The sequence below is a fragment of the Lycium ferocissimum genome, chromosome 5 (assembly GCF_029784015.1).
Source record: "Lycium ferocissimum isolate CSIRO_LF1 chromosome 5, AGI_CSIRO_Lferr_CH_V1, whole genome shotgun sequence".
Classification (NCBI taxonomy): domain Eukaryota; kingdom Viridiplantae; phylum Streptophyta; class Magnoliopsida; order Solanales; family Solanaceae; genus Lycium; species Lycium ferocissimum.
In genome coordinates, this window is record NC_081346.1 from 16,389,104 (window position 1) to 16,416,136 (window position 27,033).

General features: G+C 35.6%; 2 protein-coding genes across 2 annotated transcripts; both read left to right on the forward strand.

Annotated features, from left to right (window-relative positions):
• Positions 1-2,581: 2,581 nt before the first annotated feature.
• Positions 2,582-15,878, forward strand: LOC132056227 (beta-ketoacyl-[acyl-carrier-protein] synthase III A, chloroplastic-like). The gene is made up of 9 exons (XM_059448321.1): positions 2,582-2,983; positions 4,017-4,181; positions 5,261-5,409; positions 6,764-6,900; positions 8,146-8,251; positions 10,214-10,332; positions 13,321-13,385; positions 13,464-13,686; positions 15,364-15,878. Exons 1-9 carry the CDS (start codon positions 2,880-2,882, stop codon positions 15,583-15,585), a joined length of 1,290 nt encoding a protein of 429 aa, XP_059304304.1. The 5' UTR covers positions 2,582-2,879; the 3' UTR covers positions 15,586-15,878.
• A 2,767-nt stretch (positions 15,879-18,645) lies between these two features.
• On the forward strand, positions 18,646-25,787 carry LOC132056228 (uncharacterized). Its single transcript, XM_059448322.1, has 12 exons — positions 18,646-18,818; positions 19,772-19,814; positions 19,906-20,286; positions 20,373-20,587; positions 21,471-21,788; positions 22,019-22,223; positions 23,394-23,486; positions 23,603-23,694; positions 23,841-23,958; positions 24,070-24,155; positions 24,712-24,763; positions 24,874-25,787. Exons 2-12 carry the CDS (start codon positions 19,806-19,808, stop codon positions 25,390-25,392), a joined length of 2,088 nt encoding a protein of 695 aa, XP_059304305.1. The 5' UTR covers positions 18,646-18,818; positions 19,772-19,805; the 3' UTR covers positions 25,393-25,787.
• The last annotated feature ends 1,246 nt before the right edge of the window (positions 25,788-27,033 follow it).

Here is a 27,033-nt window from a genome sequence, read left to right on the forward strand (position 1 = left end):
TCTCCCCCATAACTATCCCATGATGTCAATTGGTTAATGTCATCTTTCGTACATCCTTTGTAACTCTACCTCTATGTAATAGTATAAGTAGAGGTATGTGACGTGATATGAAGACACACTTGTAGACACTTGAACACATTTGGATGAATAAGAAATCTCTCCTCTTCGTCTCTCTATTTCTATTGTTTTCATCCTTTACTATTATTACTCTTTTAGCTTAATTTTACAACAAATTGCACATTATTCATGTGGCGTATTTATTGGTTGTGATATAGAATTGATGAATGTGATTCTTTTTTTTTTTTGAAAAAGGAATATCATATTGTTAGGCACACATTGAAGATGATTTATATACGACGGTCGAAATAGCGTATCTTTCGGCTCAAATGCTTACACTCAGGGGTGGATCCACCCTTTGGGGGTGGGGTGGCATGGCACCCCCTAAATTAATAATTTTTTTATATACTTATATTGTAATTTGCTTAAATTAGGTTAATTATTTGATCCCGCCACCCCCAGTATTAAATTGACAAAGGTGCCACTACTGTAGACAATAAGTTTGAATCTATCTTAAACATTTTTCGACTCCGTTTTTCTTTTGTGCTTTTTACTTCCTTTGTACGGTAATTCCTTTTCGCTTCCTCCTAATTTTCTATTTATTTTTATTATTTATATCGCTTTCCTTTTTATTATTTTATCCGTTATATCTAGCGAGAACACACAAATAAAAACTTCAAAATCCCTTAAATTAAGCATTTCTCTTAATCTAAATGTGAGTATTTAAATTGAAAAACTTGGGTCTCAATGGAATTTTGATTGAGATCAAAATTCAATTTTTTTTTAATTATTATTTCTATTGTTTATTACTCCCTCCGTCCATGTTTACTTGTCTATATATGACTTGGGACACTCTTAATAAGCAATAAATAAAATGAGAAATGAATTGGAATACTTAATAATAAGGGTAAAATAGGTATAAAATGGTAAATTATGTCTTGATTTTTCAAACTATATAACTTACAAGTAAAAGTGGACATATATTTTAGTCTAATGGACAAATAAAATGGACGGAGGGAGTGTATTATAAAAATTTATGCTATTCTATAATTGTTAAATTTAATTTAAATCACTTTGCTACTTAAATTGTGATGGAAATTTCGTAAGCATCGCTTTGAAAAAATATGAAATTTATGATTTATTTTTGAGAACTTGTAGTTTATCTAATTCCAATTTACTTATGGGGTGTATTTACCTATTGAAGAGTTTTTTTTTTTTATTTTGATTGGTATAATTCTCTTATTGAAGATGTTATTTTACTTAAAAATTTATTTTTTAATATACATAAAAGATGCAAGTCCGTGAAAATGTTGATTTTAATTGTTGTTAATGGGTGCAATTCCTTGTTTAAGATCTTAATTATGTTCGTTGATTTTTGAGATGTAATTTCATATTTGCAAATAAAAAACCTATTACCGACTAATAAACTAAAAAAAGATGATCGATCGATCTCGACACGTTCCTAACAAGATGTACATCAAAAAAATCATGGCACCGCCGCCTTCAAATCCTAGATCCGCTCTCGCTTACACTTTAACGTTAGGAATGCATACAACGTTAGGAGTTATAGTATTTTGAGTAGGTTAGTTCAGACCCATACTATATGCAACCTGACAGAAATTAAATGTCACATTTTGAGCAAAAAGGAAATTGGTTACATAATTAACCAGATAGACCATTTATGATCCAAGTCCAGAAAAGGCCCAAACCAACTGAACCAAATAGAAGTCAGTCATTTCCCAGGTCATTCATAAAAGGTGCCGAATTAATACTCTCTTCTCGCATTTTACTTGTCATGATTTTTCCCACACTCACTAAAGAAAATATTAACTAAAAAAATAATTTAACTAAATTTATTCTATTTATTTTTTTAATCTAAGTTTAATTTACTCTATTTTTTTTATCATATTAATCTCTCTCCATACTTATTAAAAAGGGTAAAGATGGAAAAAGATACTCTCTCTGATTCAATTTGTTTGTCTTACTTTTCTGTTTAGTTTGTTTAAAAAAAGAATAATGCAATGTGAAGTTTACCAAATTACCCCTATATAATAAAAATAAATTACTTTTACCTTTTAATTAGAGCATGTATAAGGAGTAAATCTTTTGACATTAGTCCAACAATACCAAGCTTCTTATGCTATTTTTCCAATCACATTTTTGTTACTTTATTGTCTAAGGATAGAATTGAAAAAAAAAACTAGTCAATTTATGTCTTGGTTTCCTAAGATACACTTATTATGAGGCAAAAAAATTTGGCTAAGGTGACACTTATTATGGGACAGAGGGAGTACAATTTTTCTTATTTTGGTAACTCTCTAATTCCAACTTCATGATATATTTAAGAATATAAGATTAAAAAATATTTTAGTACATTTTAAATATATTTAATTTAAAATGACAAGACTCGATACTCTTCTTTATTTTCTTATTATATCTTGATTTTCTAAAATAATAAATAATTTTGGACTATGTATTTTTAGCTAAGAAGAGAAGTAAAATGGAACAAGCAAAAAAAGAAGAAATAGAGATACGCTAACCTATCTGTCAAACGATATTCCCATCAAACAAACGAAAATCGTGCAACCCACTTAGACAGTTTTAGGACGGAGATATCTATGAAAACAGCCCTCAACTGCAAACCAATGCATTTGATTCTACACATGGACGGAAATACTTAGATAACCACAACTTTGTTTTCCCTCATCAGTTCCCCCGTCACCATCTCTCTCTTATATTTCTTGCATTTGCAAACCCAAAAATTTGTATCACCCAAATTTGTACAGCTAATTGTTTGTTTGTTGACTTTTATTTTATTTGAGATGGCGAACACCACCATTGCTGCGGGTCCTACATTTTCCTTGCAACACCGTGTTACTGAACGTCATCACGTACTTGGCAGGGTTGGAATTACTACTCATAATCTGTGAGTATTATTATTATTATACCTTTGATCCGAGATCTGCTTAGGATTTATTTACCTAATTCGTGTTTTAACTCGTTAATTGTGCTTTGGTTTGTCAAGAACGTTCACGTTTAGAAGATGAGCGTAGCTGAGATGAGGATGCTAAGATGGATGTGTGGGCTACTAGGAGGGATATGGTTAGGAACAAAGTTATACGGGGTAAGGTGGAAGTGGCTTCCGTGGTGGAGAAGATGAGGGAGGCGAGCCTAAGATGGTTCGGGCATGTGAGGAGGAGGTGTGTGGATGCGCTAGTAAGGAGGTGTGAGAGTTTGGCTATAATAGGAGGTAGGACAGGTAGAGTTAGGCCGAAAGAGAACTGGGGAGGTGATTAGACAGGACATGGCACAACTACAACTTACTGAGGACATGACCCTAGATAGAAAGGTGTGGAGGTCGATGATTAGGCTAGAGGGTTAGTAGGTAGCCTAGTGGTCTCCATAGTAGTAATAGGTAGTAGGCGTGTTGTGTCGTTTCTTCAATGTGTATTACTATCTGTTACCTCATTTGCTTTTTATCGTGCTATTTTTGTTGCCATATTTCTCTTGATACCATGCTTTTTACCTTGATATTTGTTGTCACATCACTGTCTTTTCTTTCTAGCCGAGGGTCTATCGGAAACAGCCTCCCTACTATGGGGTAGGGGTAAGGTCTGCGTACATCTTACCCTCCCCAGACCCAACTTGTGGGACCACACTGGGTATGTTGTAGTTGTTTCTGTTGTTGGTTATGGTAATATTCAGAGTAGTTACCAAAAAAAGTTCTTCTACCCCTGGTAATGTATCTAATGAGTTTTCAAGGCTTTTACTTGTGATATGCTTTAGTAAAACATATGCTTTAGTAAAACAATCTCATCTTCTAATGCTTTGTTCCCGCTTTTACGTCATCAAATCAAAATGTTGAGCATATTTTCTGCTTCTGCTTTGTTATGTTGTTTATCGGTATTTGTTTGAGGGTTATTGAGTTATTGGTACATGTAAATGACGAATGAATATAGGTTCTTTACACCAGCAGCGCCTACTCTAAGGAGGAGATTTTGTCCATCTATAGACGTATTTCAGGTTGGGCAATCGTCCTCTGATGGAACCTTCAACAGCGTAATGTGTTCCAGCACTGTTGAAGGCGCAGATAAGCTTTCAACCGATCAGTCTCGAGTATCAAGGTAATGTAAAGAACATCCTTTCCGATTTCTTTTCAGAACATCTTAATTAATAAGATTTTCTCAGGTGTAATTCTGGACAATTATCACGTGGCCTTTTTCCTTCTGATTTTCTTTTAAAGTTATATTCTATTAGTTACATGAGTTTTTCCACCTGCTTTGATGTGTTTATATCCATGGTGGAATATATTGAAATATGATTTATGTGTTCTTCTTGATGCTAAATCAAAATTTTCGCGGGATATTTCGCGTTCAGAGAATCTTGATGTGGTTTTCAAATTCTGGTGCTCCATTGCACCAATTGGACAACTATACATGTGAGTTTCTGATGTTGCTGATTGATTGTGCTTTAACTGTCAATTATAAGGTTGAGCTCATTTTTACTAATATGCAAGTGAAGCAGTCTTTTGCATTGTGCATTGTGGCTTAGTATCTTAAAGAACCTATGAAATAAGTTACTCTAGATTGAAAACACAGTTAGACAAAGATTTTTGGATGAAGACAGTTAGACAAAGATTTCGAAGCAGCACTATGAGCAAAGCGCGGGGCACATGAAATTCTTTTGATTAGCAGGGACTAAAGAAGTTTACACGAAACAGAAGACATGGACTTGGCTAGTATGGGTTGGACACCCGCAAATTGAGCTCGTGAGAAGGCAGAACTATGGTGCCACTGTCAAAAACTTGGATCTATTATATTTTGAGAAAGCACAATGTTTTGGTGGATAGTTATGCCTGCTTGTAGAATCAGGCCATTTATTTCCTTTTTGGGTTTTATTTTCTTGTTTGCGAAAAGGAGCCTGTAGAGAAAGTTATCAAGTTGTGCCAATTTCTAGCTCCCTCATTGATTCCAACTGGAGATTATGAAAAAGAAAAACTCATATAAAGAAAGAGGGTAAAATGGCTCCAACTGGGTTCACTTCTTTCTATTTTTGTTATATTCGAGTGCCATCGTGGTGTATTTCATTGCCATATTAAAAATGAACTCTCATTTTCAACAAGCAGGCTCAAGTTTGTGTCAGAGCATTTCAGCTGAATCTGTGTTCCGTCATTCTTACCTTAATATTTTATTTGCTTGTTCAGGCTAGTTTACAGGGGCTGCAAGCTAATAGGATGTGGCTCTGCATTACCAGCTCTAAAAGTATCCAATGATGATCTTGCAAAAGTTGTTGATACTAACGATGAATGGATATCTGTTCGGACAGGAATTCGTAACCGTAGAATTCTTTCAGGCAAGTCTTTCTTTGAGTTCATTGCTTGTTAACTGACTGGATTCTGTTGTATTAGGTTCTAGGGGGGGAAAAAATTAAGCACCCTAGGGCTCTGGTCTAGTGGTAGCTGTGCATCGCGTGATGTGTGGATTAGGCGCAAAAGCCCGGTATATGTGTGGAAAAGGGTACAGGTGCGGGCCCATTATCCACTAAGTTTGGAACTGTGCATAAGTTGGCCTTGGGGGATTTGTCGGTTATAAAAAAGAAATAAACTTGATCCCCATTTGGGAGTGTGGTGCATCCGAAAAACAAGTAGCATGAGAAAATACTTTTTGGTGAATAATTATGATGTACATTTAGTTCTAGAGTTTTTATCAAAAGCACTTTGAAACTCCTTTCGGCCTATATTCTAGTATCATTAAAAAGATAATCTGCCCATTGTCAAATTAATAGTAATTCTAATTGACATTAAGTGGTAAATGCCACAATAAATTTTCTTTGTAAAGTGATCCTCCCAAACATCAAGCGTTAAAATAAAATTTATAGGAATGTTGGTACAAGCACTACATGAAAAAGTACCCAGCCAAAGCACCCTCAGAGGGCCCTAGTGTAATCTGTTAATTGCATATCCTTCTTCTTTGGTATATTTCCTTTCAGCCATTTCCTCAGAATATTTTTTGATAAGGTAAAATGTTCTTTGATAAAGCAGTACCTAGAGATTACTGCAAAAGGTTACAAAGTTCAAGATTACATCATCTGCTACATTAATACAGAATCAAGCGCTTCTGTAAATTCAGACATACTAATCACAGTATTTTCTCTATGCCAGCAAAATAAGCTTTGCAAATATCCAAACTTTATAGAGGCAATCATCTCCTTTCTTCCTTAACGACATCTTCTGTTTCTCTCGTGCCACACTGTCCATATGACACATAAAGGAATTAATCTCCAGATCTTCTTCAATCTTCTTTCCATTCTTTAATACTTCATTTTACTGTACATACTACAAATTTAGGTGATAAGATTGACATATTTTTATAGAATCAAATATTTTCAGGAATCATGATGCGTATCAGTGTTCTCTGCAATTTCCTTTCTTTGAATGTTTGTAGAACATAACCTTGTTTACTTATTCCAAAAATAAAAGAGTCAACATTTAAGATTTTGTGCATACACACGAATGGCACGGCAAAGACCAGCCACATGCATTAATTGGTTTGTGGTGTAAAAGATTTAAAATCAGAAATGCCTTTTGTGTGATGGGGGGTCAAATACCTCTATTTTTTTTCCCTTGAAAAAAAAGATGGAAAAAAATGTATTAACTTTTTTGTATTTAATGTAAATCAGCCACAATCTGATATATGCTTTTATACAGGCAAAGAAAATTTAACCGAGCTGGCTGCAGAGGCTGCAAGGAAAGCTCTTGAGATGGCAGAGGTTGGTCCTAATGATGTTGACCTAATTTTGCTATGCAGTTCAACTCCAGAGGACCTTTTTGGCAGTGCTCCGCAGGTATAACTTGCTAGAATAGTGTCATTATATTTCTGTACATTTGATACTGCAACAAAAGTCACCTTTCTAGTGGTATTGCCTGTCTTCCGCAGACCATTCAGAAGAGAACCTGCGATAGTGCTTTCTTTATTCCATGCCCATAACATGAGCTTTTGAGTTTAGACGTTTATTCTCTTTGCCTTCTGCTATATCCACTTTATAGAACATAATTTATGCGTAGTTCTGTGTGGATGATACTGTTGTTTATTATGCATTTTCTCATTCATATGCATATCAAAAAATGATCGACAACTTCTGAAATTTATTGTGTTTCATTAAAGGTCATGGACAACACTTCTACTTCCTCTCTTCATCAAAAAAACACTTCTACTCCCTCTGTCCCAATTTATGTGGCACCATTTCCTTTTTGGTCTTCCCCAAAAAGAATGTTACCTTTCTACATTTAGAAACAATTTAACTTTATGAGATGATTTACAACCACACATTTATATAAGGTTGTTTTGGACCACACATTTCAAAAGTCTTCCTTTCTTTCTTAAATTCCGTGCCAAGTCAAATGGTGCCACATAAATTGGGACGGAGGGAGTATTTATTTTGGCATTGTTGTTATACTTGAGTGTCACCATGCATTTCCTTGAAATTATGTGAAACAAAGAAAATACAGTTATGATGTAATGAGAGCTGTACTCTTTGTGTGGTAAAAGGTTTGAGCTATCCCCAAATTGAAAGGCCATTTGATGGATGATCCATCATCTTAGCATGTTATTTTTGACAAGGTAAGATAATTACTGTGGCAAAAGGTTGCTACTCGGGAAAATTAATTTGAACCTTTTCCCGCCATCATGATCCTACATCAGACAGTCCATATAGAAGTTCAACTTTGAGCTAAATGCTTGGCTCATTTAATCGGTGAATCCTTCAGAACTGCCTGGTTTTGCTGGTCACAAGTGACTGGCCAGCAATGGTGTTGTTAATGCTAATTTGTCTTTGTAATTACTCGCAATAGACTTCTGTTTCCTGCAAAGAATGTGTTTGCTTATTCAAGTTATTTTGGTTCTTATCTTTTTCAATGCTCTAGTTATATCATGCGTTTCCAACTGACTTGACTTTTTAATTCTGATTTCCCAAACTGCTTATCCAAATTAACTAAGTTGCTGCTCCGTCAAATTATACATTTAATCATGTTCTCTTCAGAATTTTCTTGGGGACTCTATCCATTCTTGTTTGGTACTTTTCTTTACTCAGATCCAAAAAGCACTTGGCTGCAAAAGCAATCCATTGGCTTTTGATATTACAGCTGCTTGTAGCGGGTTCATGTTGGGTTTGGTATCTGCTGCTTGCTATATCAGAGGTAGAATTTTGTAAAATTTTCTTTTTGATAATTAAGTTCTTTGTAAACTTTGCCATATAGGGATTGAATGAACCGGGTAATCAATCATCTTTTACTGGATATACCTTAGTGATCTGTAACTGAGGTTAAACAATTTGCTCTGTCTTAGATTCTTAAACAATGTTTTGGATGATTACTTAGAGATGATCTAAGGCTTGGAAGAGAGAGAGAGAGAGAGAGAGAGTATTTAAGTTTTTTCTAAGAATGAGTTAGCATAGGCTGTCAAGTTGTAACTGGGATAGTTATGCCTCTTGGAGGATTTCCCCTACCATTTTCCCAGAAAGCCTGTTCTGATTACTTCACTTTCTTATTTTAAGATCTCCTACCTAAGATTAACTCCTTGACGAGTTTTAATTAAGCAATTGTCTTCTCACTTGCAAAATCTTATATGTAACTTAAGTGTTTCATCATTTTTTTTTTTTTTTGGTAATTGCCTTCAAATGTCACGGGAGCTCCAAAACTTGCATTGGATGAATTAAAGATGTTTAACACTTCTAGATGGACCAGCGTTGCAGTCCATGTTCCAGGAGAGAAAGATCGATTTTCCAGCTGAATCCGATACACATGTTTAATGTTTCTTGAGGATTTAACAATGATCAATATTCCAGAAACCCAACATAGCTTAACCAGCAAGAACAGTGGAAACAACACCAATGGATGGCTACTTGGTCCAGCCTGTGGCGGCGTGGCCACACTGCTTCCCTAAATGCTCTGGACCTACCCAATGTCTTTTTGGTTACCGAGATCGCCGAGGGTCAGTGGGGCACGGTTTGAAACTCGATGGATACTGGGGCCCCCCTCTACCTTCCCCACTTAAATACCGAGCCTACCCAGTTTTTTTTTTCTTCCTTCAAATCCATTCTTTGTCACTGCTGTTTTTTCACTTGAATTTGGTGATATGATGGTAGCTGTTTGTCCTATGCTTTCACCATTCAACTTCTAGGACCCAGCTCAGGATTGTCTAGTTCGATAGATGTTTTTAATGGTTTCAGAAGTACAGATATGTTGCTTCTGCGCTAGAACTTCAAAGAATCAGATTTGCCATGTTACTGAGGAAATTGCTTGATCTCCGGTCTCCCTATCTTAGAGATTAGTCATGGAAGTACACTATCTGACTAATAGAAACAATGTGAACAAAATTTAGAGTCGTCAGTTGCAAATAGAGAACAAGCAAATGCCTGATTTTTTTTTGATCAGCCTCTAGGTGCAAATACCTCATTTCTGGATTATTGATGAACTCTCTTATTCTTAGTGTAGAGTCCTAAAACGGGTGGGCAATGTTTACTGCTCTATACCTAATTGGAGATGTAATGCCCGTTTGATGAACGATCTTATATGTTATTAGTAAGTCTAACAAAGTCCTGCTAACGTTCAGTATCACTAGTTATGTGAAGAAAAAAAAAACGATAGATCATTATCGTCAACACTTGAAAAGTGAAGTTGAGTTCATGCAGTTTGTGGATACTGAAGAGTGAAAGACAAATAGGAGGGCAGCTTTTCTAGATAAAGAATTGGAAATATATTAGCGATACTGAAATATTAACTTCTTGGATAAATCCTTTGGGAATATGGTTTAGTGAGTATTGGCCTTAAAGTTTTATTCTTTGCCTTAATATTAGTGGATTGCCAATACCAGCATAAAAAAAGAAAAAAGGGCAGCCCGGTGCACTAAGCTCCCGCTATGCGCGAGGTCCGGGGAAGGGCCGGACCACAAGGGTCTATTGTACGCAGCCTTACCTTGCATTTCTGCAAGAGGCTGTTTCCACGGCTCGAACCCGTGACCTCCTGGTCACATGGCAACAACTTTACCAGTTACGCCAAGGCTCCCCTTCGGATTGCCAATACCAGCATAACTACGATGTATTGATTTATATATTCATAAATATATGTTCTGCTAAATATTGAAATTCCTCTGTATTGCAGGTGGTGGTTTTAAGAATGTTCTTGTAATAGGGGCTGATGCTCTATCTCGCTATGTTGACTGGACAGATAGAGGGACCTGTATTCTCTTTGGTGATGCTGCTGGTGCTGTAGTGGTGCAGGTATGATAAAGTATTAAAGGAGAATTTAAGAATCAATTAGTATGATTTTTAGTTATTGCAGTTTCTCCAATGCTATCCTCAATTTTTTTTTCCCATTAAGTAAAAAGAGGGGTGAATCCTCTTTACTGGTTTAAGTACCACTATATTCTTCTGTACTCTTCTTGCAGTCTAAATTCGTGAAGTTCTTGAGGATTTTTTTCCTTCACCGGGGTTGAGGCTGAGGTTGGGTTGAAGATATTCATATTCACTGGACATGTATAGAATTAGAAAGGTCTCAGCCTCATCTCCATTTGCATTGGTTTAAATATTATGTGGGGCTGATTTACACAAATATCCACGTCTGTGGTCTTGTATTTAGAAGTTGACCACTTTTTCAAAATATACCAGTGATCTCAAGTTCAAAAGTGGCCACCTGGTCTGATGTTCAAAGTTCAAAACTAATCTCCAGACCACAGGTCTAATTTTGACAAAAAGGGTCAACTTCTTAATAGAAGGGCACAAAACTGACCACCTGGTGTAAATATGTGTGGTTTGCAATGAGTCTTGACACGATACATTTTTTGAGAAGGAAAAGAAACGTGAAGCTTTTTCTAATTTTGACAAAAAGGGTCAACTTCTTAATAGAAGGGCACAAAACTGACCACCTGGTGTAAATATGTGTGGTTTGCAACGAGTCTTGACACGATACATTTTTTGAGAAGGAAAAGAAACGTGAAGCTTGTTCTTTCATAGTCTAAAGTTGGTTTTCTTACTTTCTCTTTCGTATTTTGGGAGTTGTAGGTGCTATGCACTAAAGCAATTGACATTACTCTGGCTTCGTGTCAACTACTATGACTTCATGTCTCTCTTTTTTTTTACCCCTTTATATTTTAATATAAAAACTTTTACTTTGAGATATTTCCAATGTGTTGATTTTCCGACCTTTTCTGAAATTTCTAATTCTTGACAATACATGTGTAGATCTTTTTCTTTCATAGCTTAAAGTTGGTTTTCTTTGTTTTGCTTTCGTATTTTGGGGGGTTGTAGTAGGTGCTATGCACTAAGGCAATTGAAATTACTCTGGCTTCGTGTCAAGTGCTCTGGCTTCATGTCTCTTTTTATTTTCTCCTTATATTTTTCTTTAAAACTTTTAATATGAGATATTTCCTATTGTTGGCTTTTCAGACCTTCTTTTGAAATTTCTTATTCATGAAATGCTTATCTGTGGACCATTCCCAGGGTTTTGTTCTAGTGTTGAGAGCGCAATGTGTGATGTGCGGATTAGGCGCATGTCATGTATTCCCCTGCCATAGACAAAAGCGTGGTATTTAAGTGGAGAAGGGTAGAAGTACTGCCTCACTATCCCCAGAGTTTTGGAGCGTGTGCCACTGGACTTCGAGGATTTCTCAGTTATTAATAAAACCAATTTGTGGACCTACTCCAGCCAATTATTTACCCAAACAATGTACACTATCTTCACCGTCTCATAATGGAAAGATTTGCCTGCTGTGCACTCTAGAAGTCGAATCCTATGCAGTGTTGTTGGTCCATTGCTCTGTGATTACTATGGTCAACAAAAGAAAAGAGGAAATTTGAACTTGTCTCTATAACTTTAATACACAGTCATTTTGAAACATTCACGTCGCAACTGAAATGACTACAAAGAACCCATATGACCAATGGAGTGACTCCCAATTGCTGTAACCCCTAGTGGAAATCTTGGGCAGTTTTATGTGTTACCCTACTCCCTCCAGATTTCTTACCAACTAAGTAATTCCTTGTTTCTCTATAAAATGTTAAATCCGCTTCTGCGAAGCTTAAGTCTACCTTTTAATTTACACATCTTCTATTTGTACCAAAGAGAATACAAGTTCTAAACGAGAGTGATTGGTCAGAAGGAATTCCCAAAAAATGTGACGATGGATTATAAGATTGTTTGATGTTATTTTCTCCACTTCAGCTGGTAGTAAGTGGATTACCACAAATAAAAGTGGTTGTAAAGCCAAGGGGAGGACCAGAACGGTTTGAACTTCCCAAGAATTCTGGGAAGGGTTGGTGACAGACAGTCATAAGAGCGTCACAAATATGTGGAGAAAATGCTGATGGTGGAGTAAGAAACAATTTTTATTTTGTTTGGATAAAAGGGCTGGTTAAAGGTAGTGGTTTGCGTTTGTGGGGCCAACCTTTCGAGCTGGCGGATGGAGGTGCCTCAATTGTTCACACCTGTAAGCTCAGGCGTGGTCGGTGGGGTTGATGTCACTCATTTCCTTTTTCCCCTTTTCTCTCTTAATTAGCTTAATCCATCCAGTTAACCATTTTTTGGTTGGTGTATTAAGTTCGTAATGACCATGTGTTAGATATTTATAGGCCAGACAAGTAGGTTAGAGAGTGCCTCCCTGGGATTGGTCTCAGTCAGCCAAGGATTTCTCATGCTGTTGGTATAGCCGTCTGACCTGCAATTTGATTGGATTTGGTGTAAATTTTGAAATGGTCAATTAGGACCAGTTCCCCAACCTAACGTTTATTTCAAAATGATTCAACATACTACATGGATATTTTTTTTTCCGGTGTGTTCCAAGCCTGATCATCTGTGCACTAAGATGGATAACTGAGGGCAAGATCAGTATAGGCTTAATAATTCCTACCACTCCCAGTTTACCTGTTTGGTATTTTTTACCTCAATGGCGATTGAAGGTGGCTAGGCAACGATAGAACAGAGAATGTTCTTGCATCTTTGCAAATAAATAACTAGTTGGGGCTTTCAACCAATCTAAGCTTCTTCGCTATAATATACTCTTGATATACTTCATAGCTTGAAAGACAACATAGATGCACTATTGATTGAGGAGCTTTTCCCTAGTGAAGAGGTGTGACCTTGCATCTTCTTCTTGTGTTAACCCATGTTCTTGAGGCCTTGGTTTTTGTTATTTTTGCTAGCTAGTGACTGTGTTCAATGCTGTTTTGCAAATATCAGTTTCTCAAAATTTGCATAAATCCACACTCTTGTAGGCCTGTGATATTGGAGAAGATGGTTTATTTGGTTTTGACTTGCATAGTGATGGTGAAGGTCAAAGGTATATACTGTAACATTTAGGAAAAGTTCACCTGCTTTCGTCTTTAGAGGGCCGCTAAATGATTGTTTTCATATTCAGGCACTTGAATGCTTCAATCAAAGAGAATGAAACCGATCATGCATTTGGTACAAATGGCTCTGTTATTGGTTTTCCACCAAAAGGTTCCTCTTACTCTTGCATCCAGATGAATGGTAAAGAGGTCTTTAGATTTGCCGCCCGTGTTGTGCCGCAATCAATTGAAGCAGCTTTAGAGAATGCAGGTTTTCGTAGTTCCGAAATTGATTGGCTGCTTCTCCACCAGGTATAACTTTCTTTGGCACAAGTTTGACTGAGTCAGTCATACCTAAATATTGATTGATGACCTTTTCTTAGAAGCTGTTATGTTTGTGACTGAATGAATCTAATGAAATACATTTATGAACGATTAGTGAAAAAATGCACTAATACTTGTGATTCCTTCCTCCTCGTGTTTGTAGGCGGTCAGGGGCAGTTGTTAACATGCCGACTGTTAAACGAAGAAGTACCCTGATTTTAAAAAACAATTTTTGACCCAAATATTGCCGGAATAATAAACTTGAAGTATAATATTTTGTTCTCATTTCTTAGCGATGAAACAATTTAAAAGGTACCATAAAGCTCAACCTACAAAAGTACAAAATTTTAGTATCATGCAAATCATGGTTAGTGCTCCTATCATTATACTTCGTAGTTACATTGGATCCTGTTTGCCCATATTAAACCTCAAACATGCCGAAAGGTGTGCGTGCCTAAGGGATCGACCTTTACTTATATTACCACATAAATTCAATTGTACAATTACTCTATATTCTATCAAACAAAGCATATGAGATTGGGATTAGAGTTATTTTTCTAAGCTACTAGTGGATGTATGATGACTGCCTGAGAAATGCAGGACAAAAAGAACAAATATACTAACCATGGAAGTTTGAACAGAATATACATAAATATGATGCTGCCAGAGCAAGATAACAAGAGCACGTCTGTCCTGCGCCTTTCCCCTATTTACTTTTGAATCTGAGTCAGAAAAAAAATAGATAAAAATTATGCATATATTCTCATTTTCAAGTTGCATTAGTTACTTGGGTTAAGGTACACTTTGCCGCCTCATCCTTTTCAGGGGAGGCACATTATTTTTGAAATTCGTCTTCAACTCGCATATCTGTGGACCAAGTGACCCCGTAAATTTCACATGCATTAGGAAATCAAGTGTAAAAATGTGTTTTCCTTTTAATCTTTTCTATACTATGTTCATCCTTGTCATTTGTATTGGCTACACATTTTCTGGCAGCTTTTCCTGATTGCAAGCAATAAAATAATAACCGAGAAGAGAAAAGAAAAGGAGTAGAATAGTTGCCAAAGTTTACATGAGTTGCCTGTTATGGGGACGAAGAAGTGCAAAAGAGATTTTTCTTTATGAATGATTGCAGGAGAGGTTAAACCACGAAGAGAACGAAAAATTTAAAAGAGAGAAACAGAGGTATAGGGGGAGAAAAAATGATTGGTGTAGCACAAAATGAGTAATTTGATTGAAGAAGAAGAAATAAGTAAATAGTAGAAAAAAGAACAAACACAAAGTAAGAAAGAAAAGAGTAAGCTGCTTGTTGACAAAGCTGCAAACTGTCATGTGTTTGTAAAAGCACAATATGGTTATATTCCCGATTGCTTTATTAGCTTAACCCTTGCTTAATCTCTATGATGCACAATATTCTGATTATCCCAATTGCTTTATTGGCTTGTTTAGCATTGTATGACATAGAGAAACTCATTTCATGTTGAAGATAACATGGAGAAATCTTTGAGTGTTTTGAATCCGACGTTCCTTTCAAAAAAGATTTTTTTACAATTTATTGGCAAAGACAACTTGAGATAATTCACTGAAAGTTTCTTAACGCTCCTTACTAGTTATCATCCTGCATTGACTTAAGAGAAGCAACTTATTGGCAATGGCTGCATGCAGGCAAACCAAAGGATTCTTGATGCAGTAGCAACACGTTTGGAGGTGCCATCAGAACGTGTCATATCAAATTTAGCAAATTATGGCAATACGAGTGCTGCATCGATACCCTTGGCACTGGATGAAGCTGTTCGAAGTGGGAAAGTGCAGGCAGGCCATGTCATTGCTGCTGCTGGATTTGGGGCTGGACTTACGTGGGGCTCTGCAATACTCAGATGGGGGTAAACACTTCTGTGGAGTTTGGGGCTGGTCTCGCATCTGGATTCTGCAGTAATCGAATAGGAATGAAACCTCTCAACGTATGAGTAGAGCTTAAACATAGATGGAAAGAAGAGATGATAAGGTCGCATTTTCCTTTGTTTAGTCGTAGCTGATTCTGTAGGCTTCAATGGCAGAATCTCCTCTTGGTCTCTCGTCGTCTCTGGTTATCTTATGTATTAATTTTTCCTAACGTCAATAAATTATCAACATTTTGCCCCATTTTGAAGTTACTATTATTGAAGTACATGTATTCTGCAGATTTTGGCTACAATTTCTGCTTACTAGGCTTATATCTTTTCCAGTTTGTTTACATTCAGATTGGATTTGAGACGTGAATGCAGTGCATTCATGATATAATTCTCCGTAGGTTGTTCCATCTTTCGCTTAGTGCTAAGAAAACGCGCTCGAGTCATCACAAATTTTGATGTGTCAGATTCGAAGTAAAGTTTTCTGCGTGACATAATAAAGAAATGTGTAATATGGAACAAGCGTCATGAATACTTTAAAGACATGATAATTTATTATGACCTGTTCGGATTGCATCACTCACAGTGATAAGCCAGATTTTAGAGAAGGAAAAAAGGAAAAGAGGACGAGATATGGTTATTTTGGTGAAATTGACTCATATATACAACTAAAAAAGAAAAAAAAATGGCACCCCCGTTTTCGTCAAGCTCCAGTCACCTTCAACTAGGTCATCTATATTCAAGTATTCAACAGCAAAACTCTGTTTTTTGGTTAATCTCTAGTTTCATTTTAGCAGACAAAGTGACGCTTTCACTCTGGGTAATCTTTATGCTTAATTTCGTTTGGTCATCTGTCAATGTTGTTTCAATGAGTTTTTGTGTTCTCTGGAACCAATAAATCCCATCTTCGTCAACTTCCAATGGTGTCTGCAAAATTTTAGTGTTTTTTTTTTTCTTTGGCTGAATACGTATGCAACCCCTCAAACTTGTCTCATTTTTCCATTTAGACACCTTAACTTAACGTTGTTCCTATTGAACACTTTATCTTGTCAGAAATTGTACCTATTGAACCCTTTGAAAATAGTCGGCCCTAAAATCTAACGAGTGAAGTATACACGCACATGACATGGAAAAAGATCAATTGAAAAAAGGCATGTCAGCAAAAATTTAAAAAACAAAGAAAGAAAAAACGTGGCTCCTCTTCTCCAGCTTGATTGGAAAGGAGATATGGAAGGATAGGGGTGGAAGCGAATTTTGATGAACCCCTTTCACAAAAAGTATTAAATGCTTTGAATTTTCTTTAACACAACCCAAAAGCTTACTCAATGGTAAGGTGTTTTCATCTAGTTCGTCAGTTCGACTAGCATTTCAATTTATTTTTGCTTTCTGAAAAGGTTCAAATATGCCCTTAATGTTGAGCAATAGTTGGTCCAAATATGTCAATAGTTGGTCCAAATATGTTCTTAATTTAACTAGAGCCCCCAATTAACCTAAATAACTTAGTAATAAGCAAAGAGTAGCTAAATATGCCCTAAAAGTGTATGAAATTGAGCAGATACGCCATTCGTTAATAATACCCATGAATGATAATGAAATCCAATTTTCTCATATTTAACCAAGTTTAAAAAATAGCTTTTTTGGATGGCAACCCCATAGCTTTTTTAATAATATTGTTTCTTCGCTAAAAAAATCGACTCTTGAGGATTGCTGTTGTTCCGGAAAAATTATTGACTCAGACGGTATAGTTAAACTTTTAATGAAAGCCTCGCCGTTTTTTTTTTTAATAATAACATGACGGAAATGATCTCGTCATTAATTTGGGACACAAGTATAGTGTGGAAAATACATGAATCGGTAGTAAAAAACCCCAGGAAACTGAGAACGAAAATATATTTATAAATTATAATTTTCATCACCGAATATATGAACGTCTATTATATTGATATATTATTTACATCATAAATATGTAAAAGAAAATAACAATATTAACTTAAGCTAAACTATTTACCTTCAGACTTAGAAATGTGCTTGGCTTTAATTGTTACACAAGTATATAAGAAATGTTAGATCTATGCATGTTAAAGAAATGTTAAACTATTAAAGAACATATATCTACTCAATTTTGCTACTTTAAAGACATATTGACCCTTTTCCGCTTATTAATCAACTAATTAGGTTAACTGGGGTTCCCAATTAAATTAATGACATAATTAGACCAAATATTGAACATTAAGGAAATATGTAAGCTAAACTAGGGGTGTGCATAGTTTGGATAAACCCGAAATCCGAACATTTTAGACTTATATTTTGAAATTTTCAGATTCTAGATCGGATTTCTGATTTAACTTTTAAAATTTTTGGATTTTGGATCGGATTTCGGGTATGGAACTTCGAATTTTTGGATATTTGAAAACCGAATTACTTATACCTTATGTTTAGCCTACCCGACTATCCACTATATATTAGAGCATTACCTATTCATTATACATCAATCCATATATTCAAAAATATTACTAAGTTCAATATGTTTAAATTTGTTAATTTTAAAGATGACTACTTTTTATATTTTATTTTTATTTTTATTGTCAGTATATTCTATGTATGGGATGATTTTACTAAATTGGACTTGTTAATTATCAGGACTAGTGCTTTAGTTGCATCTTTGGTAATAGTTTTATTGATTGTATGAGTACTATTTATATAATTGTGATAGCAATAAGGAACTAACTATATATTGAGACAATTTGATATGAATATTTTATTCGGTTGTTCATTTTGTAAGAAGAAGAAGAAGCAATTCAATTTCTAGGCTGAATCGAAAATCCGAATTATTCAAATCGATTTATCCGAAACAGAACTTAAAAAATCCAATCCAATGCGAACATATTTGGATCGAATTCGAATTACATTTTGCGAATCCAAAAATCGAAATTATAATCCAAAATGTGCTGAACCCGATCCAATCGGACCGATGAACAGGCCTAAGCTAAACTATTAACAAATGACATATTCTTCTCAATTTCAAATACTTTAGGGACATATTGGAATTGGACCCTTTTGTTTTGCTTTTTAACTTCGACGTTTTTTTTTTTTAAAAATAAATAAATTTCAGATAGAGCTAACGATGTAGTTTGGCGCTCCTTTTAGTTGTTTTTCAAGAAAGCGTATAAACGTACAAAGCCCTAATTTTAGTGCCAAAGGAAGCAAAACTTTGCTGGTTGCACAAGCATTGTAAGTTCCCTTCTCTCTCTATTTTTTTTTTCTTTTCAGATTCTTTGCTGGTTTGTTTTTTCAATAATGAACTAGTTTGGTTTTCTGAGATTCTATTAACCTTGGGTTCTCAGTTTTAAGCGTTTGTTTTCTATTTCTTGAAATCTTTGTGTTTTTTTTTTTTTTTTTTTGTTGTTGTATTCATGTGTATATTTCATGTATTTGCATTTCCCTCAGTTCACTTCGTGTAATATTTTTAGAGAATTTGATAATGTTTAGTTTATGTCGTCATCTATCGAGTTAATTCCCTGGATGATCATTCAAGTTTCGAGAATTGCCTATTACAATCATTTTTGTTTCTTTTAGGATAGTAAAATCATTCAACTATTACTGTTTTCCTCAACAAATAAAAAACACCACAAAATCCTCAACCCTCCTAGTTGGTAATGTCATGTCATATTAAAGTTCTAACTTTTTAATGATAAACCTATTTAATTCATATATACATCATATCCGTTTAACCCAACCATGTCTTATAACTGAAAATGACCCGGTTAAAAAGACCCAAAGACGACTGTGGATAAAACTGGTAAAAAGTATATATCGACCTTCTCAAGATAACAAATTGTTAACAAAAACTATTTTCCTGACCCAGTTTGCTAAATGTGAAGCTCAAAAACTTTCATGAGATGCCACTACTTTATAGTTTATACTTCCTCCGGTTCAAAAAGAGTGTCCACTTAGCCATTTGGACACCCCTTAAGAAAATACTAACTTCTAGGCAAAAATAGGTAATTTGACTAAACACTTAATAAGGGAAAATGTGGAAAAATAAGGTTAATTCTTTCTTGATTTGGTGAGTGGACACTCTTTTTCAACCAAACAATAAAGGCTAAGTGGACACTTTTTTGAACCGGAGGGAGTACTACTCATTTGTGTTTTTAAGCTGTTCCTATTATTTATTTCTATTGTAGGTTGATATCCTTTGGAACAGCACTCTTCAATTCCATGAAGTTTGTAAGTCTCTTCCCTTCTCTAAATATTTGCTTTGCCTGCATATTGTTATAGTACATATTGACATCATGTTCATGGATTCCAACATTTGCAGACATGTTTAAGTGAGGGCAAGGGCTATTATTTCCCACCATGCCACATAGTTAATATATGCGGTTTCCGGGTGTTACTTGACTGCCCTTTAGACCTTTCAGCACTCGCCGTCTTTTCTCCCCTACCAGTTGTTACTTCTTCCCTGCTTGATGAAGAAACTTCAAATCATAGAGGCCAAAGTTCATCAAATTCGGAGTCTATAAGACGGGAAGTTGGAGAGTCTCTTGATTCCAAAAGTTTGATACAAGCTGAGCCTTGGTATAAAACTGTGACAAGCTTGCAGCTTTGGAGTATTTATTCCATAGATGTGGTACTAATCTCAAGTGCAATGGGTATGCTGGGGTTACCATTTCTTACCCGCCTCAAAGACTTCAGAGCAAAGGTGATAGAAAAGATATTTTCTTGCATTTATAGAATACAATTAACCTTATGGTAGTGAATATCCTTTTGATGTGGTTATCTCATCAGATATATGCAACGGAAGCAGCTTCCAAACTAGGGAAACTGATGATGGAGGACCTTGTTTCCATGCATATGGAGTTGAGACAATTCTATGGACCTGAAGAGTCTGGTTGCCCTCAATGGTTGACATGGGAAAAACTTGAACTACTACCTACAGCACTAAAGGATATTGTTTTAGGCATTGAAGGGACAGAACTTGGTGGATGGATGTCCATATACAGGTAATACTTCTTATTTCATTTGATACAAAGATCTGTTTTTGTCTCATTTCTTGTGGATTATCGCTGAATTTATTCCAATTCCAAGAGCTCGGATTGAATCGGTATTGCCGATTTGATCCAAGCTCTTTTTTCAATGAGCATTCTCAATAGTATGCCTTGAAGAGGACTCGAACCTTCACCCTCTTTAGCACGAGATTTTGAGTCTTTTGTGTCTACCGTTTCACCACCAAGGCATCAGTTTCAGTCGATTAGCGTGTTCAACTTACTAGAACTACTCTGCTACTTACACCTGAGTTTTTAAATTCTTCTTGTGCTTTTTTTTTTTTTTTGGGTAAGATTGACTTAGATTTAAATTTTCTAGGTGATACAAACACGTAGAAATGACGTATCTTAAAAAATGAGGAACACATGATGCAGGGGTCTCATAATTTTTTCATCAGTACAAACATACACTCTTTTCATCCTAAATTAGTTATACTAGTTTAAGTCAGTCAATAGTCTGCAATGATTTAGATCAACTTGGGGAGTTGTGCTTTTGCAATTGAGTTGTCTGCTCAACAGAGCAGACTATTACACTGGGACATCAAAATAGTAAGACTTTCAACCTGGGATGGGAGTGGAAGTATGCAGCAGAGTTCCATTTCTGCAACATATATATAATTACATGTGGATGCATATTTTCGAGTACAAACTTACTGACTTTGAAATGGATTAGAAGTTCTGTTACGAATTGGACTATTCATCCCACAGTCTGAAAGAAAAGAACCTGGTGCTCGTAGCCAGTAATCAAAAATGAAAAAGGAAGCAAAGAAACTTTGAAGTTTTATGTTTTTGTTATGGGATTGATGTTTATTGATCTACACAAGTAATGAGAAAATTTCAGTGCAGCTGATATCAAGGATTGCATGGAGAAGGTTCAATTCCTAAAGTATTTTGAAGAAGCCTGCTATAATGGCTCATTGACCATAAAAGCATTCAGTTCTGGTTTGGAGATAGGTGCTTGTAATTGGAAAATTCTAAGTCCAAAAGGAAGCATTATTTATCTTTCTGGCTCAGTCTTTGCATCAATAACTGCATCCAGTTTCGATTACAAAGCTCTTGAAGGAAGTGATGTTCTATTATATTCAGACTTCACAGCCTGCAATGATGTTGATGGTGAAAAGAACGACTTCCCTCCTGCTGCTGCCAGTTCCTATCCAAGGTACATTCCTTTTGTATTATTCAAGAAGATAATACATATTACTGAAGTTCTCCGGCATGCATACGTGAGATAAGATAATAGCTATATGCTTTTTCTTTTTTCCCTTTAAAAAATTATCTTCTCCTTTTCTCCATTCATTTTTTAGTTCATTTTTTATTCATCTTTCTCCATATCATTTTCATATTTCCTGGAAGGGAAGTAATGATCTTTGAAACTTGGAACATGTGCAGTGATACTGGCAGTGGTAGGGAAACTGAATCCTTGATTGATTCAGATGAGTACTCAGAAGAGATGGAAAAAGTATCTTTTGTATGTTCACTTGCTTTGAATTCTATTAATGATGGAGGTTCAGTCCTTATTCCCATTGGACGTCCCGGAGTCATGTTGCAGCTACTGGAACACATATCACTTTTGCTAGAATCTTCAAATTTGAAGGTATGGTGTAAGATTGCATATATGTGCATGTATACCAATTCTTCAACAAGTGACTAGGTGATTGCTGATCTAATTATACCTTATAAAAAAACACCATGTGATTAGGTGATTGTCATATCAATTTACCTTAGAAGATCGGTATTTTGAGCCATGTGTTCTGTAGTCTCGGGGTGGGAAATGCAGACGATGCTGAGAATTTTCGCCTCGAGAGGCATAAAGTGGCAGAGCACGCAAATTATACACAATAAGAATTAGATATATTCAACTAACTTGAAAAAAATAGAGAAGGGAAGAAAGATTGTTTGCTGCCATTTTTACAAGTTTGAAAAGAACTATATCTAGAATGAAGAAGAGTAACTTATTGCTTGAAAGGATGCAACTGCATTTCTAACAAAATAGCAGAGCAGTTTATCATGATATCTTTCCTGATTGAGGCCTTCTGCTTTTATGTTATAATACTAGATCTAGCGCAAAGAATAATGAATATTTATGCACTTATATTAGATTTTTTTTCTGCGTCAACCTTCAAAACGAAGAAGGAATAAAAGGAAAAAGAAAGAAAAACATAACTAGATATTCACATAGAATCCCGCAATAAGGAACAAGCAGTGTGATTTACCTTTGCTTTTTTTTTCTTTTTTTTTTCTTTTTCTGGCTGATAAATCTATAAAAGTTTCATTGAAATTTCGGGCTAAAATGCTCGTAGATAAGAAGTATATTGAAAAGTAGAAAAACTCCAACAAGATACAATTCTCTGTGAATGTCACCAATCTCCTAGACATAAAGGAACCTCATGGGTGCACCAAAAAGATAGGGATAAGAGGGTATTCCTCAACTGTGCAAAGTCACTTTGTACACCAAAAGAAATAAAGGAGTTGCCTTTGCTTTCAATGTTACTATAGTACCAAAGGTGGTTTTCTGATGCGTGAAGGAATGAACATAGAGAGATTCTTGTCTCCCATATATTATATGCACTCGTGGATTATTGCCATCCGTTATGCAAAAAGTTATAATTTGAATCTGTTTCTGATCAATACGCATGGACAAGAGTCTTCTTAAGTTTTGGTGCGATTTCATATCAAATAAAGTGCACTTAGTTGCGGATACCTAAGTTTTCTTCAGCTGGAATATGTTTTTCATGTATTTAAACTGGATTTTCCTGTGCTGTAGGTTCCTATATATTTTGTTTCTTCTGTGGCGGAAGAGTTATTGGAATTTTCCAATATCATACCTGAATGGCTGTCCAGTCAACGGCAAGAAAGAGTACTACATTAGCTTATCTTCACTATGAATCTTGTGGTTTTAATCCTTTGCTGTTAAGACACAGTTGAGCAAATAGAGATAACGTGTTTCTTTTTGTTTTACGTGTGGATCCACAGTTCTATGCTGGGCAACCACTATTCACTCATATTCAGCTGTCAAATGAGAAAAAGCTCTTGGTATCTCCTGCAATACATTCATCGAAATTCCTGTAAGATATTCCGTCCCCTCATTTCGAGCTATAAGCTAAAAGAAATGAGCATAGTAACCTGCTTAATAAGCTTGATGCGGACAGTATTTTGGCTTTACTACACTTTTTCTGTCCTTTTACATCTTTTGACTTCATTGTTGTCTCAGAACAAGTTGGCAGGAACCTTGCATAGTATTTTGTCCTCACTGGAGTCTGCGACTTGGCCCTGCTGTTCATCTCCTTCAACGTTGGTGTGCAGATCCTAACTCGTTGCTTATTATGGAGGTGCCTACCTGCAATATGTTTTTTTTCATAGTTTCAAATCTCATCCATCTGGTTGTTTGACTAATGTCAGGCTCGAATATATTTTTATGGTCAATGCATCACATTTCACAGGAAGGAGCTGATATCAATTTGACTTTCTTGCCTTTTAAGCCAATGTCAATGAAGGTCCTTCAATGTTCGTTCATCTCTGGAATAAGGTAAGCATACTCTATTTGATCCCCTATCTCAAGTGAAGCAGACAACACCTGTCTGGCATTTTAGCTCTTTGTACTTTTGGTGCTATATAGGTAGTTTATTCTCTAAGTTTGCAAGAACTAGGATTAAGAGGTGCCTTATGAAAAAGGAAGCAGATAAAAGATGCTTGTTGAAAAGGGTCCTGAATGTTTGATCTAAAGTCACTTCGCTTCTTACCATATGACTATCTTTTCTAGGTACTTTAATGGGGAGCTTTGTGAATTAATGAAGAACCATTAGATGCCCAAGGTTGTGCTTCTGGATAGTGTAGGAACTGTCCCCTTTAAATGTGAGTTAATTTATCCAGTAAACAATAAAGTTAAGTACTTACTGGTTTTATTTCTTATTTATGGAGGCTGGGGAGGCGGCACAGTGGTTAGTCATTTTCTTTAATCTTTAATTATAGAATTCACAGGAGTCATTATTTATTTCTATCTCAAATAGTATAAATTCTTTGCTCTTCAATTACCATTCTGGCTTCGACTCATTACAAATACAGACTTCATTTTCTATTTGCAGGCTAAAGAACACTATACCTCTACTAAAGATATTACAACCTAAACATGTGCTGGTAGGCTCTCTCTTTCTCTCTCTCTCTCTGCCCTCCCGCCTCTCTTCTGCTCTAAGTAACTGAACTATTGTACATATTCTCTTGACTATTGCCTCTCTTGCTCGTTTCAGGTTCCTGAGAGATTGAGGCCCCATATTAGCTGTTGGAAACTCAATTTTTCAGTCTGTTATTTCTCCGGAAATGAAACTGTAGTTATGCCTAAGTTGAACAATTATGCAGATACGGACATTGCCATGGACTTGACTTCTGAGCTGATCAATTATACAAAACTGATACAAGAAAATAGTACTGCAAGATTAAAGGGAGAGTTGCTCCTTGAGCAGGGAAAACATCGGTTAGTTCTTGGAAGCAAGCAAGTGCTTTCTTCACAAGAAGATAGGCCATTGCTATTTCTGGGTAGAGTTGAGTTGGACTCCCTTCTGATGGCTTTAAAGGAGATGGGGATGAAAGCAACTGTACAACATGCCCAGAGTACTGATGGATCAGAAAATGTATCAATTGTATGCATCTCGGAGCCCAATGAAGCCTTGATAGAGATTACAGCAACACGAACCATGATAAACGTTGCTGATGAGACTACCGCTTCCCTGGTTTCTGAGGCTGTTCGTAGCACTTCAGTTTTTATCTGACAGCAGATGGCCCTTATAGATACCTAGATGCCAATGGTTTAAGAAGATTGATCAATTTCCAGCTTCGAGGAGAAAATGATTCATTTAACTGGGAATGGTAGCTGGGAGTATTAACGAAGAGGAGTCTTGCAGCGTCCTTTTCCCAGTCAAGCATTGCCCGGTTGCCAGATACTGGAAAAGAGAGAACGCATAGTCTCTAATATTTGTGATACAATTCTGGTGGTACATGTACTTCGCGCCAAAAAACAAAAGATTTTCTTAGAAAGTAGATTTCCTTTAAACAAAGTTGGAAGAGTTGATTATACCAGATAAGTAACCATTCGCGGCTTGGTGATTTAACAACTGTGCCAATTCTTTGATGTCATTTTTACAATTTTTTTCTTCAACGCATTAAATCACTGAATGATGAGTTAACGTACTTGAACCTGTCTTTTTTCTGGTGAGCTCTATTCTAAGTGGACGTTTGGCCATAAAAATTATTCACTTTTTTCCGAATTTTTTTTCACTTTTTTTACTTTTAGCGTTTGGCCATAAAAATTATTCACGTTTTTTCGGAGTTGTATTCCGGAATATTGAAAACAAGAAAAATTTGTTTTTCAAAATTTTTCAATTTTTTTCATTTTTTTACACTACATTTTACTAAAAACTACAATTTCAAAAATTATGGCCAAATACAACTCCAACTCCAACTTCAAAAATTCCAAAAAAAGTGAAAAAGTTTTTGGTATTTATGGCCAAACGGGCCCTTATAAGTGAGAAGGCTTCCGTGGGTCGCTTTCTGCATAAAACACATCCAACTTCGTAAAAAGCCAACATTTGAATATGTAAAATTTAATTTTCTTACTCTATTAAACAATTAAAACATCAATTTCCAAATTGAAATGGGAGACTTAAATGATTTTACAACTATACTTCTGAGTCTTGTCATTTCCCTTTGAAACGAAAAAGCGTATTATACTATGTTGTGCGAAAGATATAAAACCACCTCTTTTTTACTAATTTGAACTAGGAGTAGTGGAGTACAATGATAAAAATTAGGGCTGGGCATGAATACCGAAAATCGAAAAATCGGATTGAATCGAACCGAATTTCAAGAAACCGAAACTGAAAGAATCGAACAGAACTAGTTTGGTTCGGTGTCCACCTTCAAAAAATCAAAACCGAAATAACCGAACCGAACTTTGATGAAGCAGAATCGAAGAACCGAAATTTAAACTGAAATTTAATACGTCACCCAAAAAAATTAAAATAGTGCTCTTAATCATTAAGTTTAAGCCCCAAAAAAATCCAATTGTAACAAACTCTCTTTTGCTTTTATATCCCTAATTTTCCACTTCAATTGAGAAAATCAAATATCCTTAACAAAGAAAGGTGACTAGGATGTGTCTTTAGGATTAATGTATGTCCTTTATGTATTTTCTTAATTATTCTTCCGTATGTATATAACACCTAGTAATCCTATATTATGGTTATGGTTTTCTGTTCTTGTGTATCCTGTTTGTTTGATTTTGATTTCAATTGGTCTGTTTTTTGTTTTATTGCTTTTTGATAATATGAATTAGTGTAAATGGAATCACATCTAATATCATATAAAAAAAACCGAATTGAAAAAACCGAAACTGAAAGAATCGAACCGAACTA

Excerpts from the sequence above, each read along its gene's own strand:
- LOC132056227 (XM_059448321.1), top strand. The coding sequence starts at position 2,880 with ATGGCGAACACCACCATTGCTGCGGGTCCTACATTTTCCTTGCAACAC. Across the intron at positions 8,252-10,213 it reads TGCTGCTTGCTATATCAGAG|GTGGTGGTTTTAAGAATGTT; the intron begins GTAGAATTTTGT and ends TCTGTATTGCAG. Across the intron at positions 13,386-13,463 it reads AGTGATGGTGAAGGTCAAAG|GCACTTGAATGCTTCAATCA; the intron begins GTATATACTGTA and ends TTTCATATTCAG.
- LOC132056228 (XM_059448322.1), top strand. Across the intron at positions 23,695-23,840 it reads ATACATTCATCGAAATTCCT|AACAAGTTGGCAGGAACCTT; the intron begins GTAAGATATTCC and ends TTGTTGTCTCAG. Across the intron at positions 23,959-24,069 it reads ACTCGTTGCTTATTATGGAG|GAAGGAGCTGATATCAATTT; the intron begins GTGCCTACCTGC and ends CACATTTCACAG.